Source organism: Thunnus albacares, chromosome 1 (assembly GCF_914725855.1).
Source record: "Thunnus albacares chromosome 1, fThuAlb1.1, whole genome shotgun sequence".
NCBI classification, from domain to species: Eukaryota; Metazoa; Chordata; class Actinopteri; order Scombriformes; family Scombridae; genus Thunnus; species Thunnus albacares.
The window spans coordinates 10,634,338-10,653,431 of record NC_058106.1 but is presented as its reverse complement, the minus strand read 5'-3'; the positions used below and the strand labels follow the sequence as shown (position 1 = coordinate 10,653,431).

General features: G+C 41.1%; 1 protein-coding gene across 1 annotated transcript in view; it reads left to right on the top strand.

The window, feature by feature from the left end:
• LOC122998453 (transcription initiation factor TFIID subunit 4-like) overlaps positions 1–19,094 on the top strand; it is a 92,274-nt gene that overhangs the window by 53,985 nt on the left and 19,195 nt on the right. The window contains exon 13 of the mRNA XM_044375401.1: positions 12,138–12,260. Coding sequence (XP_044231336.1) covers positions 12,138–12,260 — 123 coding nt within the window. The remainder of the gene's footprint in view (positions 1–12,137; positions 12,261–19,094) is intronic.

Here is a 19,094-nt window from a genome sequence, read left to right as displayed (position 1 = left end):
TTATTTATTTAGGCACCAAAACAAATCACAAAGCCCCATAGGGCTTTACAAGCTGTTGCAAAATCTTCAATTCAGTTAGAGAAAAAAGGAGACAAACCTCAGCCAGAGCAACAGAGGAAGGATCCCACTTGTGATGAGTCTGAACCATGATCCTTCGTCATACACAGATTTTAGTGTGTGAAAATGTTTTTTTTATTAAGTTTAAATGAAATAGATTTATTTGTTAGTCTTCAAATCTAAAATGTGTTGTTTCAGTGTACCAGTCAGACTCAGAGCCTGTTTTTCATTTTGTCCACCAGACACTTAAAGATATCTTTACTTACTGCACAGATTACCACGAACACTATTCATGTTCCCCGGAGGATGAATCCTAATATTTTTGTCATCCCTCTGTCTTTCCTGTAGTGTCACTATCAGGCCAACATTTACACTTGAAAACAAGAAATATCAGAATCTAATGAGCAGATTGTTGTGATATTTATTGAGCACATTCATGCTCCCCAGCAGATGGATTCTTTCCATTGTACACAATCCATGAGCTCTCATCTTGTGCCACCCTCAGGCCAAAATGTCAACTTTGGACACAACACATTTTACAATATTACTGCAAATAAAATTGCAATAACAGAGCACATTTATGCTCCCAAGAGGATAAAACCATTTGTTTTTTAATGATTCTTCTTGACCTCGTCTCAAGATATTAGAATTAAAAAAATCACATTCAACAGGACCGTTTTTTGTCCAATATGTTGTTGTTTTTTTTGAGTGGTGTAATGACCATCCTAGGCTCTGGCTGTGGCTAGCATGGCTATAGGCTTTTAATATTTTATGTTTATGTGGCCATGGCTCTAATTGTGCATCTGTATTTGCACCAGCAACCTAACCCACAACCTTGTCACCAGCAGTGCAGGCTGGTCACATAGTCGCTGGCAGAGGTTTTGCGTGAGAGAGAGGTAGAGCAGTCTAGCGCCTCTGTTTCCTCCATTCACTACCATTTGGCCGAAAGGTCAGATGGGCTATTTCAGAAATGCCCCCAGTGAAAATCAATGGGCAAATCGTGGAGCTCAGTTCCTGTTTGTTGTTGTTGTTGGTGGTTGGTCTGCGTGTTCTGTCTGTTCCATCACTGAGGCAGGAGGCCAGGCAATGCCTAATCATTGAGAGAGAGAAAGAGAGAATAAGAGAAAGAGAGAGAAGGAGACAGAGAGACAGAGACAAAGAGATGGAGAGAAAAGGAGACTTGGGGGGGGAGGAGAAGAGGGGAGACAGAGAGAGATAGAGAGGGAGTTAAGGCTAGTAGAGATACATCACAATGTCAGACACACAGACACACTGCAGCCACAGATTCATCATCGCAACCGCGTCTGCAGGCACAACTGGACACAGGAAACGAGTGAACTGGAGAAGAGAAGTGGGGAGAGGACAGGAGAAGAGAGACGAGGGAAGAGTGGGAAAGACAAATTGGCCACTACAGCTGACCAAAATCTGGCCAAAAACTCCTGTTAGGGTCTGTTCAGCTGCAAAAGCAAACCATGTCATGCCAGGAACACTAATATTTCCACTGTATGGCTTTCTTAATGTGAGATGGTCCCAGCCAATATAAACTATTGCTTAAGTAGCATGTTGTGCCTGTCCAGACCCCGCGGTGCTAATCAGTCTGACGTCACAATAATTACAAACCCACTTGGCTACAGGTTCAACAAGAACTGGTAGACTGAAGAAAAAGTAAACAACTTCAGTGTCAGCTGATTTATACGCAGTTATATCTGCTTGACCATCACTGGTACAATGTTCTTTCCCCTGCCCCAAATATTATTTGACTTTTTTTATACCTTTATAAATATTACATCATAATCCATATGGATCCCCATTTATTTATAGAATATAAATGTATACCATGTTAAAATTCACATGACAACAGCTTTCTGATTGAGATTCAGCGTTCCTTCTTGGACTTAGAAACAGCAGTTCTGCATCCCACTGTTTTAAGCAAATCATTATAATGCAAAAATATCTTTGCAAGGTACTCAAAGATGCTTTACACAGATGAAGAAAAAAAATCTACATATAAAACACAATAAAAGACAGAAAACACACTTAAAGTACAATAAGTAGCAGGGGACATTAAATTAAACATTAAAAGCATTTATAAGATGGAATCAACATGCTCTTTTCTGAAGGAAAATGATAGAAACTCAGCTACAGGCTGCACACATTTTGGGTTTCTTTCTAACAATCTGACAATAACCCCAATTTAAAGCCACCCTTTCTCTATCAAACCAGCTTTACAGTGCAGGTCATGATGTTTGAGGCCACAGCTCTAGAATGTAATTTGTTAAAAATATGAATTATTCAGAAATAATTCATGGTAGATGAGTTATTGTAGAAGCCCAATTATATTTTTGTACAGCACATGCAAAGACATAGAGCTTTTGTGCTGCCAGAATAAAAAACAACAGAGGAATGTAAGAAACATTGGGATCACATAAATAGTAAAAGGATTGTAGGCTTTTGGCTGATCTTCAAGATATTGGAGAAGATATGGCAGGACTGTATATGAGGGAGAAAGTTAAACCAGAGGAAGTGACATTAAAACTGAATATGCGTTCACTTTTTTAGCACTTTATTCACATTCTGTTGCTCATTTTCAAACAGGGCAAGTGCTGACTGTGTACCTTCACTGAAATAACTGATGAATGAGAAAGTATATTGCAAACATTTCCCCGTTTCTGAGCAACTACTGTTGAAGTACCTTTGATCAAAGCGCTCATTCTCTGCTTGCTCAAGTGGAAATACTCAGTGGCTAACAGCAGAAGTCTGTGGTCTGAGTGAATGTAACAGGGTGTTGCTGGAAAGCAGCATGAAGCTCAGTCAAGCTTCCCTGGATAAATAAAGGTTAAAAATGGTTAACACAGTCGGTCTCCCACTGATAGACCGATCACTGCCAGACCTTTAGATGATGTAGGAGTACATGCTCCTCTCCTCTCCTCTCCTCTCCTCTCCTCTCCTCTCCTCTCCTCTCCTCTCCTTTCCTCTTCTCTCCTCACCTCTCCTCTCCATTATTTTTTTCCATTCTTCCATATCACCGTGCCCTTGCAGCAACACTCCACTTCTTGCTTAGAGTGATTCCAGAAGACTTGTGTGAAACCGAGAGCTGTCCAATGGGAATCTCAGAGGTTTTTTGTTAGAATAATTTTCCTCAAATATTTTTCTTCTTCAGGCATTGAGAGATTCTTTTTGCCCATTTTGACGCACCAGCATTGCTTGAAATGTCTTGAACCTCCACTGAATTAATTCTGCCCTAGCTCAACTTTGAACCTTGCATGGCTCCAATTAAAAGCCTGCAGTTATCCATCCTGCTCTGCTGTATGAACATATATGTTAGAATCCATGAATCGTATTAGACTAATATTGCTGTGACATGTGCACAACCATGGTCAAATTTTACATATTTAGTCTCATTGCACCCATGATAAAGAATTGTTCACATGAATGTTGCACGTGTTATTTAAATCACAAGCCTTTGCACAGCCGGTATATACCAGACCTTAATGCACACATACATGTTTCTTGTTTGGCCTGGCATCCTCCACAAATGACCAGGTCAGAGAGAGACTGGAATCCACCCACACTGAAAGCCCCGTCAGCCAGAGCCTCACACTTCTCCAGAGAGGAGAGGCTCTTGTGTGTCAGAGGACAATGTAGTAGCCCCTTAGTTTTTATTAGGCCAGTTATATCTGCAAGTTCATAGGCTCTCATCCTCTGGCCTTCCACAAACTGCTCTGCTCAAAGAGGCGCTCTCCCCCATTAGGCAGGCCCCAGGGCAAAAGCCTGCTACCCTCCTCCACGTTCTCTCCCTTTCTGTACTGACTTTCAAAGAGAATTCCTGCTGTTTTGTGTGTCCCAATTCATAGTTGTTATATTCTTCTCATTCTGGCCTCACAGATACACAATACTTTAATATGAACAGAGCAGCAGCATTCATGGTCAACTCGTTGGATGGTGAATAGAAGAACATTATTATTAACGGTCTTACAGATGAGGTTATCAATGAGTTTAGCAGGCATTGTGTTATTTAGAATAATTCAAATTGGATTTCAATAATGTCTTGTGATTTAAAACATCATACACAGGAGTTTGATGTGGATAATGTAATTATCACATAAGAAAGGTCTGTTTTTTAGGTCCTCAAGATGCGCGGACTACTAAATAGTACACTGTAACCCTATTTTTATTTGTTGCTTTGTTGTCGGTAGTCTCAGTTTTTTTCTTCACCTCAAGTCATATTACAAGAAAAAAAATAGAGGCAGGCTTTAAAAGTACCTTTGGTGTTCCTGTGTGTTTTCGAATATTACAAAGTGCTGTAATGAGAAGGAAAACAACAAAAAAAAGGAGATTTTTTTTTTTTTTTTGCCTCAGAGGGAGATAGCGACTCGTCTCCTCGCTGTACAAGCCTGTAGGTTCACTTTTCTCTTTGTGCGCCGGAGCACTCCTTGGGACTCGAGCGACAGGGGAATTGGGCATGCAGAGCTACGCTGGTGGCGAGGTGCCAGCCTCCTGTGCCTGGGATATATAAGTGAGAGGGAGGCAGGAGGCAGGACACGTTTCAATTAGGCAACAAACACCACACATAGAAGATGGGAGGGAAGAAAAAAAAAAAAAAAAAACCCTTACCACCTCACCTTCACCAGCTAACTTCTCCCTTCTGACCTCTCCCGAAAACACACTTCTCTGAACCGCTCTGCCCCACCTTTTCTCTTCTTTTTCATTTAAAATCTAAGGTGTCATTTTTGAGGAATTCATATGGGAAGGACAGTAGCGGGGGTCTTTGTGAGGTGATACTAAGTGTGCCAGCTCAGCCTGCATGTTTCCATTAGATTGTCATGTTGGCTAATTAGAGAGCGGCAGCATGATTCACCTTGTTAATTAGGAGGACTTGCACACCATGTGCCTGGGGGCGGTGTGGGGAAGAGGAGCCCAGCCTTAGAGCCTGCTAGTCGCCTGCTGCCTATGAAGATTCCCCTTCTCATCTACCTTCCTTTCACTCTTTTTTTTTTTGATTTGGAAATGAATAAATCATTGAGATCGTCCTCTCTCGGAGTGTGAATATCTGAGTTCTCATCTTTCCTGGATGCAAATTAGGCGTGATCAATAGAAGGTGACGAGCGGCGAATCTAAATGTTAAAAAAGAGAGAGACAGGGAGAGAGAAGACTGCTAGACGAAGCATAGAATGAGACAAAGCGAGAGAACATTTAAAGTAGGAAATTTTCCCTTAGATAAGCAGTATTTTTAATGATCGCTACTCTCCCCCCGTCGCTCCAGTGTAACACCGTCAGAATCTGCTTAACACTGATTTCTGCCTCCTTCATTAAACACTGTTCCTCGGCGAAATCTGTAGCGCAAATGTTATTATTTTTAAAAATAATACTTACTCTGAAGGAAAGGCATTGAGTCTTTTAGACACATTCAATTTATCCACACGTTTCACACAGTCTTCCTCTGCACAGTTTAATTCCTGCAAATAAGTTGCAGATGAAGAGGAACCGTAGGGTCATGATAGTGACACTCACATAATGACCTTAGCTCCAGGGACGGCTGATGGCTCTGAATAATTGGTCCTTGGCCCTGGAAACACTTCTGACATACTCAGCTTCAGAGGAAATGGAACACTGGAGCCAAGACTATTAGCTTATGCATGTATTTTTGAATTCATCTCCATATAGGTAAATAATATAATCACAAACAGAGTTGCTGGAATATTTAAAGAGATTTATGTGTGTTGAAAAAGGCGATGAAACTTCTGAGTTTCAAAGTATTTGCTTTGTGTCTTAAATACATACTTTTTCAACCTCCAACCTTATTTAAGGAGATTGGTATCGGTACAGTGGCGCAGACACAAATTGTTTTAAATATCTTATCTTGTAAATAGAGGTAAATAGAGGTAGAGGTACTAAAAAACATACTTTCAGTTGTGAATAGCAATGTCCACTGAATACAGTATAAAGGGATTGTGTTGATGGTGACATATGATAGTGTTATTCTGCTAAGTGTCAATACATACTGATACATGTAGCATGAAAACAACATACTGTAGTATGTGCCACTTTATACCGATAAGGGTAATTAGGTCTGCACACAGCACAGCATGTAATAGAATGCACACATTACACATGTATTTTTATATATATGTAGTAAATTCAATATTTTATCTTAAGTCATACATGTCTCTATCGAGTTTTAACACAAAGACTTGCCTACATTAGCAGGTCAAATCTGAACTCGTCTCTTTGTAGTATCGGAGTGCAGATGGAGGAGTGAAACCTGATTGGTTTACTGCAAATGGCCCTCTCCCTGCAGCAAACTAACTGCCAGGCACTTCACATGAAGAAAGGCCTCAAGATGCAGCTCGCAGATGTTCACGTTATGTTGGCCATGTGGGTGTCAGGTGAATGAGATCCATGGATTACAGAAAGGCATAAAACACATACGTAAAATGTCAACACACACTCATGTTAAGTAGCAGGAGCACTGTGCAGTGCTTATCACTTATTTTTGAGTATTTTTATAATTCGTATTTGATGAAAAAAGGAAAACATATGTTCTATCCCATCTGACAAATTGTGCTTTGAGTCATTCGTGAAACTTTTATACACACAAATTTGATCTTTTTAAGATACTTCAGTAATTTTTCAATGTTATGACCAATGATATCCAATTGGCACAAATCCTTTTCTGTGTTTCGTGTTAATTTCTAAGTTATACTTTATAGTAAATGAAGTGCAATTGATAGGATAAAACCTAATAAAATCTTAAAGATTCAAACAGTCACTAGTACCTTTAGTATTTTTCAGATTTTGGTTTGATGTATAGCTCAATAGAAAAACAAAACAGGTTATGTTCTTGATATTAGAAGGCGCACGGCAGAGAGATGTAGAGGTGACAGTAAATGAGGGGAGACAACATGAAACAAAGGTCTAAGGTTGGCCTAAAACCGGCGTTGATGTGAGAACATGGTCAGTATCTTATACCTCTCAGGCTTATGTGGTGCTGGTGAGATGCCAAGGACCAGTGGTAGTGAAACTGAATGTTCTGTCCTAATATATCTGACAACAGATAGTTGTTTCTGGTTGTAAATCAAGCTGCTGATTTTTTTTTTATCTTTCCAGTAATATCCACCTAAGCTTTCTCTTACACTGCTGACACTGAATATCATTATTATTGGTGTTACTTTAACACTTTGCTAGTGTTTATATAGTCCACAGCAGCGGAGTGAGTTCATACAAAGTCATGTGCAGTCATATATTAATGAGACTGTTTTGTTACCAAGAACAAAAAGAGCAAAGAGTTTTCTACGGCATTATTTGATATATTTACATTGCCGTATTTTGTATCAACGCATTTCGTATGTTAACCGAACTCTGCCCACACACAATTAGAAAATATGTATATGTATAGATAGTATAAAATGCAGAAGGTGCAACATTCAGTGCTGCAGATGTCAGCAGTCAGGAGCCTTCAGTGCATTCGCTGCACTTTCTAGTACTTTGTGTACAATATGTCTCCTGAGGAGCCTCCCCTCAGACTTTAACAATACCCAGGTTTTCTACCGTTTTGTAAAAATAATTGAAAATGTTTTTAGTTATTAATTTGGATGCAGCATTCTTGCCAACATACAAACTCAAATAAATACTTTCCATTATATTCTGCACAGCCTATAGGCTTGCAGTGTGAAAGGTCAGAGGGTAGAGCCATGATAAGGGATTTGATTCCCACTGGAGCCACCCACCCTTGTTTAAAATGTATGCACTCTACCAAGGCTCCTTGGGGGAAAAAAAGCATTCACCAAAAGTGGCATATGTTATGTCTATATACTGAGAAGCTTCCTGCTGTGTCCTGTTGGACTAGATCTGGCTAGGGGGAGGGTAAGAGACAGATCAACTCAAAACCCATGGTCTGGCTTTTATACTGTGGTCTATGCAGGGCAGAGAGCCCTTTAGCTTACTTCATAGCCCCGTAACTGCTTGTGACGTCAAGCAGAGCGTGTTCTGCTCTACCAAGGACATCTGTCTGTAAGCGTCTGGGGGGCCGCAAGCAGCCCCTCAGGCCAGGAGGAGGAAGGAAGGGAGGGAGGGTAGAATGAAAAGCCTTTGTTAAAAACAGCAGAGATGGAGAACGGCAGGTTGGCCATGATGGCTCCTGCAGCTCATCCTCCTCTTCACTCCAAGCGTATCAGACCGCTCGAAGGTTCTTGCCGTATTTTTGACATTTTTGCATCATAGGGGAGCATACTGCCCTGTTATTTCTTATTTAGGTCCTGACAGACATTTTTACCGGTCTATTAAGGGTACAGAGCTTGAAGTTAGACTTTTAAATAATTCAAGATTTGGGAAACAGGTGACTAAAAAAACAATAGTAAGGCTGTCAAATGGATCTGATTATTTTCAGTTGCACACATTGGGTGCACTTCATGCATGTCTTCTTATTTTCCCTCTAATTCTAAATTTGTTTGTAATAATGTTGTGAGAATAATAATGAGAATAAAACATAACAAAGCCAGAACATGCAGAGACCAGAGTTGTTCTTAGGAAAATACAGAAAATCTTTTATTAACATAGTTTATAGTGGGCTGTTATCAAATTTCATCTAAACTACTTAAACTACCCAAACCAACTAAATAATTATTACTGAAGGAAACCTAATTTTGAGAAATAGATACATTTTGAAATAATGTATTTAGATTTAGAAACAACAATTCACAACCGCAAAACAGAGGAGGGCCAGAATCGGTTCAGTTCACAAGGCAATGCCAAGCGTCAGTAATGAAAATGACTAATGTGGAAAACATTATTTATGTAGCTCAGCCAAGGATTCATGATGTTAGTAGCCTGGACAACCCACCACAGCTAATCATCTTTTAGTTTATTAGCACCAACTGCACTGATTCAGGTGCACGCTGCGTGTTAAACTACGCTGCTGATAAATATTCATTGCCTTGAAAGTAGAGGTCTTTGTCTTATTTAAATACGATTAAGGAGGAATCATTCAGGAAACAATTCTATGACACAAATAATCTGTTCTTGATGAAAACATGTAATTTAATATTGAGGGATATGATTTTTTGAAACACATCAAGAATATTTCTTAGCTAAAAAAAAAAGGAGGTATTTTGGGAGTTGATGGTGGGTATTTTCATGTTATAATGTTTTGAGGTGATGTCATATATTCTCATAGGAGAAAGTGCATGTGGCAGCCTGAGAAATAAGTCAAAAATCCTGCTCTTTCAGTGCAGATTAGAAGCGGTTCTTGATAAGCAGAAGCCAGGATTTGATTAATTCCAGGGGGCTTCAGTTGCATATTGTGCCATTATAGTGTTAACTGATGTGCACTTAGCAGGGCAGTGAGAGCTTTGTGCAACTGTGACAAGTGTTTCTCAATCACATTAACCCTGAAATGTACATATTTGTAATTTCCATCAGTTCACATTTCCCAACATTAACAATAACACAATCACCTGACATTGTGCTGTTTGCATCAAGACTAAAACCTCTCTCTAACAAAGCTGCAGATTGATTCTGTTGGGTATCTCGAAAATGTTCTACATCTGCTGACCTTTGCTAATAATTTGACTTTACAAGTCCGACTTCCCTGCTTCAAAAGGGCATACAGGCAGACTGGAAGCACTGGTATTTAAGTGACTTCGGAACAGCAGATATTTGTACGATACCATTGATCGAATCTGGCAAATGTATGCATCCTGCCATTTGATTATTTTTCCAGTCTGGGATGAATCTCTGTGGTGACCTTTGCAGTTTTTGGTGAAGATTGTACCTATGGCTTAACATTGCTGGCAGGCTAGCCCAGAAGGTAAAGAGAGAAATTTTGATTTCCTTATGTGTCTCCACAGAGAGATCCAAAGAGGTCAAATAGCTGCACTGCTAACAGGCGACGTGGAATAATTTAATGTAGGAAATGTCTGGGAAATCATGACAAGCGCTGTAACAGACGAACAACATTAGTTGAGGAACAGCGGTGGCATGTAGAAACTCTGTCACAGAGATTTATGACATTCTTAACAGAGTACTTATGGAACACAATAAAAAAGAAATAAAACAGACTGAAAAGTGACCAGAGAATGGTACCAACACCTCGCGACTAAATCTGGTACAGCCCATGACAGAAATCTAAGGACTGAAACCGTTCTGAGGGTAATATGTGTCCACATTCCTTAATAGCTGCTGCTAGTACTACTTCACGGCATTTGCACACGTGTGATTGTATGTAAATGGTAGTCAAATGGTAAAAACATCTATCAAAGCCTGGCCCAACTCTGGTTTGTATCAACTGGCTGTCATCAAAGGAAGGTAGACTCGGCATAGTGGCACCAGATTGAAATCAGATATCAGTCTCTCTGTGTCATGGCGGCCTCATCACTGACGGGAAACGCAGACTGGAGGGTTGCAGATGGTAAAATGAAGTCTTCATTTATCATACAGTCATAAATCTGAAAATGCAGGCAGTTGCTGTGGGCGCTGGGAGCCCATGCCTGGTGCCAACTGCCAGGCAGAGATGCCGGCATCCTGGTGCCATCAATGAGATAGCGGACCTCTCCCTCTCTTTTTCTCTTTTCTGCTCGATCGCTCTCTCCAAGCTCACTTTACGGTGGGATTCTTTAAGGTCAGGCCTTGAGAGATTTGTGTTTGTTGTTTGTGGCAAAGCATAACAAGGTTAGCATTGATAACATTAATGCTACATTTGCCACGTGGACAGGGGCGATAATCATCTCCACCCTGTTAGCCACATCCAGCCATGATCCCCTGTTTCTGACACCATTATCCACTCTGTCTCCATTTGCATAGCGTTAAGAGTCCGACCCCCAACTCAACACTCCCTGAAATCATTTCATGGACTTGTCCATGTCATTGCTATCAGTTAGTATTTATTTAACTACTGTATCTCCATTTCCACCACCATCCGTTTTAAATAAAGATAAGTAAATATGGTTTAGATATTCAGCTGGCTGGTAACACTGCTATTATTTTCCCTACTTTGTGTTGTCAGCGTGTTTAAATCTTTCAACAGTTCCGCCGTGCTAAATGTGAAGTGGCAACACCCAAGGGCATGCCTTGCCAGCGGGGTTTTAGGAAAAAATCAGAGGCAACTGCATGCACATTTTAGATCAGACTCTGTACACCAAAGCAACCTTTTACGGAGCGCCATCTGAAAGTAACATGAAATTTTCCCCTGATCAGACAACATACATGCCTCACACAAACACCATCGCCCAGCGAACACATGCTGAGAGATAACATAAAAGAACATGAAAGACATGAAAGCGCACATTGATTGTCCCTGTTCGCTTCAACCCAGGCCTCTGTCCCCCAGGGGGCAGGCACGCAGGCAAGCTGGTGGGTAGGCATTCCCTGTGCTGTGGCCAAGATTGATAGGCACGTGTGTGTGTGCGAGAGTACTGTGTTTGCGTGTTGGAGGGAATGCTGACACCCCCTGTGCCATGGCCTCAGGCCCTCACACGTCCACCCAATAGAAAGGGCAGCTCTCAGCGACGCTGGGTTCCCCTTCAGCCCCGCGGCTAGACATGACATTACCTTGGGCAGTGCCTCCCCACAACCTCCCCCTTGTACATCACAAACTGCAAAAATCACATCGGGACCATGTGACTAGACCCGCCTCTTTACACACACACACAGACATGTACACACATGCATAATCTCTGACAGACGCTCTGTTAATGGCTGACAGCAGCCTTCCATTTTGTTTTGTTAAGGAGAGCTTATACAATACAGGGATGGACAGATAGAAGAATGAGGAGTGATATCTTTCTCTTTTACTCTGATTGCTCTGCTCACTCATTCTCAAGTCTTGCAAAGGTACTAAAGTGTGATCATTTTGATTGCAAAGGCTCCTAAAATGTCACAGTGCATCAATATGTGGTTGACAGATACACATTTGCACATTGAACAGAGGTTGTTAATATTGGTATTCATTAGATTGGCATTGGGGTCACTGGTGCATACTGGTAACCTACCAGCACAAACATGCATGTGATACTGGGGCAATGTGATGTCACATATGGTGTAGACAGTTAGATTATTTTCAAATCTTTGTGTTCTGTCTTGACCAGATGCAACAGCAGGAACTGGCCCAGATGAGGCAGCGAGATGCCAACCTTACAGCACTAGCGGCCATTGGACCCCGCAAAAAACGCAAGGTGGATTCACCGGGGGCCACCCCATCAGGGACTGAGGTAAGACCGGACTCACTTAAAGGCATAATGGTAATTATCAGTTGTTTTCCAGATCCAGGTGCCACTGCTGACTTGATATCATTTTCACCTGTAATTTTTGTTTGAAATCTTTCTAACAAAAAAGAGGTAACTTCAAAAGTGGGATCTTTTTATTTATCTCAGTTATACTGTGTTTGTCTGATGAACAATACAATACAGCGACAATAGTTAAACACATATAGGGAATATGTGGTACCATTCCTAATAGTTTCACGGACAAGCAGAGCAAGATTCGGAACATTTTACTTTGAACCCAGCTCTTTTAACTTCGTGCTGATGATATTATAACAATAAACATAACGACAACCCACCAACAGGTTTATTTTTCATGGTTTTGTCATTCCTGGCAGTGGGTACAGCAAAACTGAATCTGTCCTCTCAGTCTTCCTGGCTCTTAAGTTCAAACATTAAGTATGGCTGGACAGTATGCAAAAAAAAGAGTCACCAAATGTTTATCTGCAAGACAGAGACTTACAAAAAGTAATGCATTGTATGCGGGGATGGGTATCGACAACCGATACTAAATTGGTACCGAAATATCGATAAGCTCCTGGACAAACGGCGCTGCTATCGGTATTTATGTAACGTTCATTCATTCGAACATAGCTGGCGTAGCTGGTGGTAATGCACCGTAACGCTGGTTGCCATCCGCCATAGAATGGAAAAAAGAAGATAGCACTCGGCAGGCCGAGGAGACAGCTGCCGACCAGGGTGAGTCTGAGACGGAGACAGGAGCAGGAGAGCTGCCTAGAGGAAGAGAGGCCTTGCTCGGTCTTGTCAGGCTCCAAAATAACGTTATCTTCTGCCTTCTGCTTAGAAGTGGTGAATTTACAGCTCACAGCAACTTCATACGATATAGTCTTTCATTTGGCTTTTGTTTGATATCTAGTGTCGGCCACATTTTTTGCCAACACTAGATGTCACCATGATATCACCGGCTAAGTAGTTAGCAAACATTAGCTTGGAGGGCTAACATGTATCAGTAAGTAGTGATAAGAGTAGTGATAAGTATCAGTATCGATAAGCAGTATTGGTATTGATATTGTTATCGATAAAATCCTAACGTTACCCAACTTAATTGTATGGTAGTTGTAACTCCTCTTAAGCAAGCCTCTTTAAAAGATGTTTTGATTTTAATGAAGTTTATTCTAATAAATCTGATTATCATGCTGTAGTCTAAAGACTTGAAGTTGTTCATCAGACACTTTCAACAGAATGTTTCAAACTTGTCATGTGTTGTAGGTCAAGATTTGTGGTAGTCAGAAACTTGACACTTTGTATTTGAAAGAGTTTGATATTGTTGTCAAGTAATGTGCAGTGACTGACGTCCCCTCTAGGACAATTAATCAGTAATCCACAGTTGGCTGTGGTATTGTATTTTTAGATTAGGCAAAATCACAGTTGGATTTGCTTCCCTTTGTGCAGGCAGAGTTTTTGGTGAGTTTTTCTGTACAGTTTTCTGATAATTCCGTATACTTTATATTTGCAACTCTTGTTTACCTACTCTAGTTTTCTGCCTGTTTTATCTATCTGCCTAATAGCTATTGTCAGGCATGAACTCGTATGTCACTGTTCAGCAACACATCTCATTACACTATTTTTTCCTGATTCAGAAACAGGTTTGGTGCCTCAGTGCCGCCAGCCTGGCTTTGTCATCATGGCCAATTTACTGTAACATCCAAACCAGTTTCATTCCAATGTTGTACCTCAATAGACACTGTAGTTTGCATACTTTAAACTCTAAACTCTTATTTGCATGAGGGAAGGACCAACCTTTCTCATGTTATTTGAAACCACTCCCTCTTTCAGGAACACAGCTCTTTTACATAATACTACAAGCTCTGAGGTGATTGGTCCAAAGATGGCAGGCCAGATTTCACCAGCTGAAATACAAATCAACTGTCCAAAGTTAACACCTGACTGATCCAGAGATAGTGGGTTGTTGTTATTGTTACATGTTACACTACTAATTTCTTTGAGAGAATTGATAAATTGTTAACTTTGTATTATCCATTTGGATAATACATCACATCAAGGACCTGTAAACTGTCACAAATTAAACCACGGACCCCCCATCTGATAAGATTTTGTCTCATCTGATAAGATTTTTGCTTTCAGATGTTTTATTACAGAAAGTGGATGAAACACATGAACAAAATAGTCACACCTTCTATCATTGTGTTACTTACTTAAATAAATGATTTCCCTTTTTGCTGGAGACCCTCTGGAACCACCTCAAGGACCGCTGGGGGTCTCCGGACCCCACTTTAAGAACCACTGCTCTGTGGCTCACTTAACCAGCCAGCAGGACCTCCAACCTGTTTCCTCGTTTGTGATTGCTCTTGTGATGGAGGATGTGACCACAACATATTCCTCTCTTATTTCTTACAAATAGGCTTCTATTTAAATTCATATTCCAAGTTCAGTTAAATTAACCTTTAAAAATTTTGTTTGGACAACCCAAAATTAGTTGTTTTTTTTTTTTAGCCTTCAGGTTCAAGTTTTTATAGCACAAGCTTAACATTTGTGAGGTGAACACAAAATTTAAATGCTTAATTGTTTTAAGCTACATATTTAAAATTAATTAAAGATGTGAGAATGCATTACATAACATATATAACATTAAAACAGAGATTGATAATAAAACTAAAAGAGAGAATATGACCCTAACCTGGCTTTTTTCTTTTGGTGGCTCTTCCAGCCACGTATAAAACACTGACAGTTTGACATATAATAGTTGTGGGGATAAAACTGATAAGACTTTAACCATGCAATAATATTTTTCTGTACTGCAGTAAAAATGGTAAATAGATAAATAATTGGTTAATGGTTGATTAATTGAGTCTGTATCAGACAGTTGTTATCGGATATTTTGTTTTTTAAGCTGTACCATTAGATCATTAGGATTCTAACAGGATTCAAGGTCAAGCTTAGTTTGCTTGTTAGCACATTTGAGAACAACATTTATTAACAAACACAAAGCCACAAATGAAGATAATAGCAAATCATTAAAATCAGAAGTTAAGGATGGACATGAGTTTAGTGCAACGGACTCAACAGGCTGAACAGACTAATAGAATATAAGCGCCTTAATACTGCAGAAAGTAGAATAGACATCAGTAGAGATCAGCATAAGTTGGTGCCAGAAAAATAGAGAAAATAGTGTGAAAAAGTACATGAGCTGCTTCTGGCATTACAATTATAAGGAGCACCTTGAAGAGTTTTGCCAGTGGTCACAGATCACTGATTGACTCAGAATTCAGTGTTAGTATGAGATCCTTATTCCCACAGAATCTGGCTTATTGCGTGTATTCACTACCGAGGTTGTTTAGTGAGAAAGCTGTGAAGTGCAGTGTGGTGGGTTGGCGACACAGTGTTCAGCCCTCTGAACCATTATTTTCATGTTTATTCTTCTACAAAGTGCATGAAGATGAACAAATCTGAAATCTCCGATTAGAGTCATGAGCCAATACCTTTCTTGAGGCACCAGGGAGCGGGTTTGTTTCTTGGACAGGGTTCTTTTCTGGTTCCCCTTCCCCCACGGCTTTGGTTTTGAAAGCCATTGTATTCTTAACACCACACATCCTCTTTATGCTTAACCTGTTAAGCATTACCCAAGTTTAGGAGTCTGTCGAATAATCCACTTTCCACAGATAGAAGTTAGCAAATGTGGGGAAGATGATAGGAAATATGTGTGTATGTTACAGGGAGCATGGAGCACGGTGACATACTCCAATGTGACTAGCCTAGCCTGTTCTTAATTAAGCTGAACTGTGTTATTATAAAGGAACCGTCTCCTGTTTGAGGTTCCAAAAGCAATGACTTGAGTATCGTATTTCTCCAGCACATGGTCATACATGAAGTCGTACACAGTTGCTGTACCAAGTCACATTTTCCTCTAGGCAGCATGGTAAACATTTAAATTCCACATATTCATCTGTAAATATGATGAATCTAAAATATGCCTGAATTTTGAATGTCAATTGGTCATTTTAATAACCTGCTTATTGAGTTGCATCTTCACATCCTTCGCTTAGCAGCAGTATGCTGCAGAGGAGCATAGTAATGCACACAGTAAAAAAGCATAAATAACAAAATAAAAGCATTACTTCTGGTCCTTGAGTGCAGCGCCAACCTCTTTCACAATGTTTTACCCTGATGGGTATTAGCCCGCGACCTTCTGCTGCATTTAAAAAAAATGCTTTTCTAAACCACTTTCCCAAATGCAGTTACACAACATAAACATGAATATACATTATTCTGGAGTTGTGTGTTTTTTTTTTTCTATTTTTCCCTTTTTTAATGTCCTGTTCATGTTTAATTAGAGGGGCATAATGAAGTGAAGTCACAGTGTGCCCCTCCTCTAGAGTGATTGCAGAGGGGGCGGAGGAGGAATCTTAACTTATTTTCACTTCGTTTTCACCTCCTCACATTTCTTCATTTCACATGGGCTGGAAGCGCCTGCGGCGTTCTCTTTCCCTTCTCCAGAGCAAAGTGAATGTGACTTTTCTAAGGGGGTCACAGGATGCCTGGAGGCCTGTGGGTGTTACTGGACTGTTGCCTGCTCTTAGCTTCACTGAGGGGCTTGTCATAGATTTCATCTCCACAGAAATGAGCCGGGGGGCCCTGGCCAGGAGCACAGGCAGCCAACGTTATGAAGGGCCCACGCTGATTATTTCCCTCTGACATCGCATCCTGAGCTTTCCGCATTAATCCCAGACAAAGGCAGCCCTTCAGTGCTGTGCCAGAGCTCAAATTAGGAGCCAGAGAATGGCCTTGTTGAGATCCTGCTCTGTTCAATGAGAGGCAGAGCTCCTGCTGAAATCCTCCTCCTCAATATTCCTTCCCTCCTGCTTGTTCTTTTCCTCGTCAGACCACCTTTCCACCATGTTCACACTGTGACGGAATTCAGGTGACACAATTTCAACCCCACCCCACCCCCACCCCCACCCAACCAGCCCCCCACATTCACCCACCTTTAATTTGATGGTGGCTTGGCCGGGCTTGGGCCTGTGCCTGGATGTGGATCGCCACGGGCTGTGAAACTGATAGCCAGTCAAGACTGGAGTGTCTGTCTCCAGCCTGATCTAGTCTGCAGGAAGGAACAAAGGGGGCCTTACAGGGCTCCTCAGGGTGGATTAGTTCCAAGGAGCCAATGGCTGGGTCTGCTGGCTGGCTCGCTGGAAGAGGGCCGGCTGTGGCCCCAGCGGTGGGTCACAGCACAGGCAGGGGCCACACAGGCACACTGCGCAAATCTCCCTCCAGCTCAGTTCTCCCCATCGTACAGCCCTACCCCTCCAATCAGCACACATAAGCTTTTGAAGTTCAGCATAAAAGTCAAGGGTGAGCTACCTTTAAGGATGGAGGAGGGATGAAGCGCAGTGACAAAGGGCAGCTGAAGGTGGGTGGAAATATGACCGAGGCTCGAATGACCTTTGCCCTTAAGATATTACCTTGAAGATGTGGTCACTACTATAATGCATGATTGAAAAGTGCCAAATTAATGAAAGAGAATAGCTCAATTTTTAGTTTGTGGTTTTGTTTTAGGCACCAAAAATACCTGGAAAACATACACAGAATTAGACTTTAGACATTATTCTTTGGATGTATTATGTGGCTCAACTATTAGCATCTATACACCAATGCTATTTCCCCTTGAACAGTTACATCTTAAACATATATACACTGTAAACCATGCTGTGCTTCTCTCCAGCCACATCAATATTTGTATATTGTATGTAGAAGAGATGAATGACGGATGGGAAGCAGTTTGTCAAAGAGAGCTTTACTCAATGATTACTCCATCACACCCTCTATATTCTGTCCTTTCACACATTAAACATTATTTGAACACTTTACTGTTTCATTTCCCCCCATTGATTTCCGTGTGATGATCTCTTCCCCTGCCATTTTGTGCATCTTTTCTAAATTGCACGGCCTCCGTGTTGCTAGCTTATTGTTATTATGAGAGACAGATAGAGACTCCTCAGTACATCTAAGGTTAGCATTAAAGGTTCTGCGATGTAAGATGTTCCCTGACGCACAATGTCCTGCAGTGTTAAACACGCTTCGAGCTTTGAAACATCCTTGACACATTTACGAGCTCAGAGTTATCATCCAGGCACTTGGGCCATTTATCACATCAAAGGAAGAGCTTTGTTTGTTGACGTAAAAAAGCGACAATAGCAGCTAAATTGCCCCGGTTTGTACAGCCACACTGCCTTTCTCCTATCTGTCTCGACCAGGCGCAATGCAAGGGGACAAAGGTAGGCGAGCAATTTAATAGTGAGCAGTCTATTTTTCCATTTGAATTCATTTCACCTTCTTTCTTTGAGGCTGTAGATCAGAAAGAAGGAGTGAGGCAATAGAGTGAGAGGCATGGGGAGAGAGGGGGAAAAGCACAAGGAAAACTGATGCCCTTTCCTCCAGCTAAATTAACAGGAATCACGTGGAAAACAATCTGAGTCTCCAATGAAGGAAGGGAGGGGGGGACCATTAAAATTAGCCCCAAGCTATGGACTGCACCCAATATCACTAAAGCTGCACTCACTACAGATGTGGAGGCTGGCTTACAGGCAAACTATGCTCTGTTCTATAGCTACAATTAAAATCAACCTCGCTGCCAAAAAATAGGAGGGGGAAAGAGGGGGTAGAAAGGCAGACATGGAACATCAAAGACAGATTGAAATGTGTAGTCAGTAATAAGAGTGGTCTCCAAGCCCCGAGGTTCTCCACGGTCCCCTTGTTAATGAGAAATTTTGACCTCTGGTTTGTAAGTTAAACTTGTAATCTCGG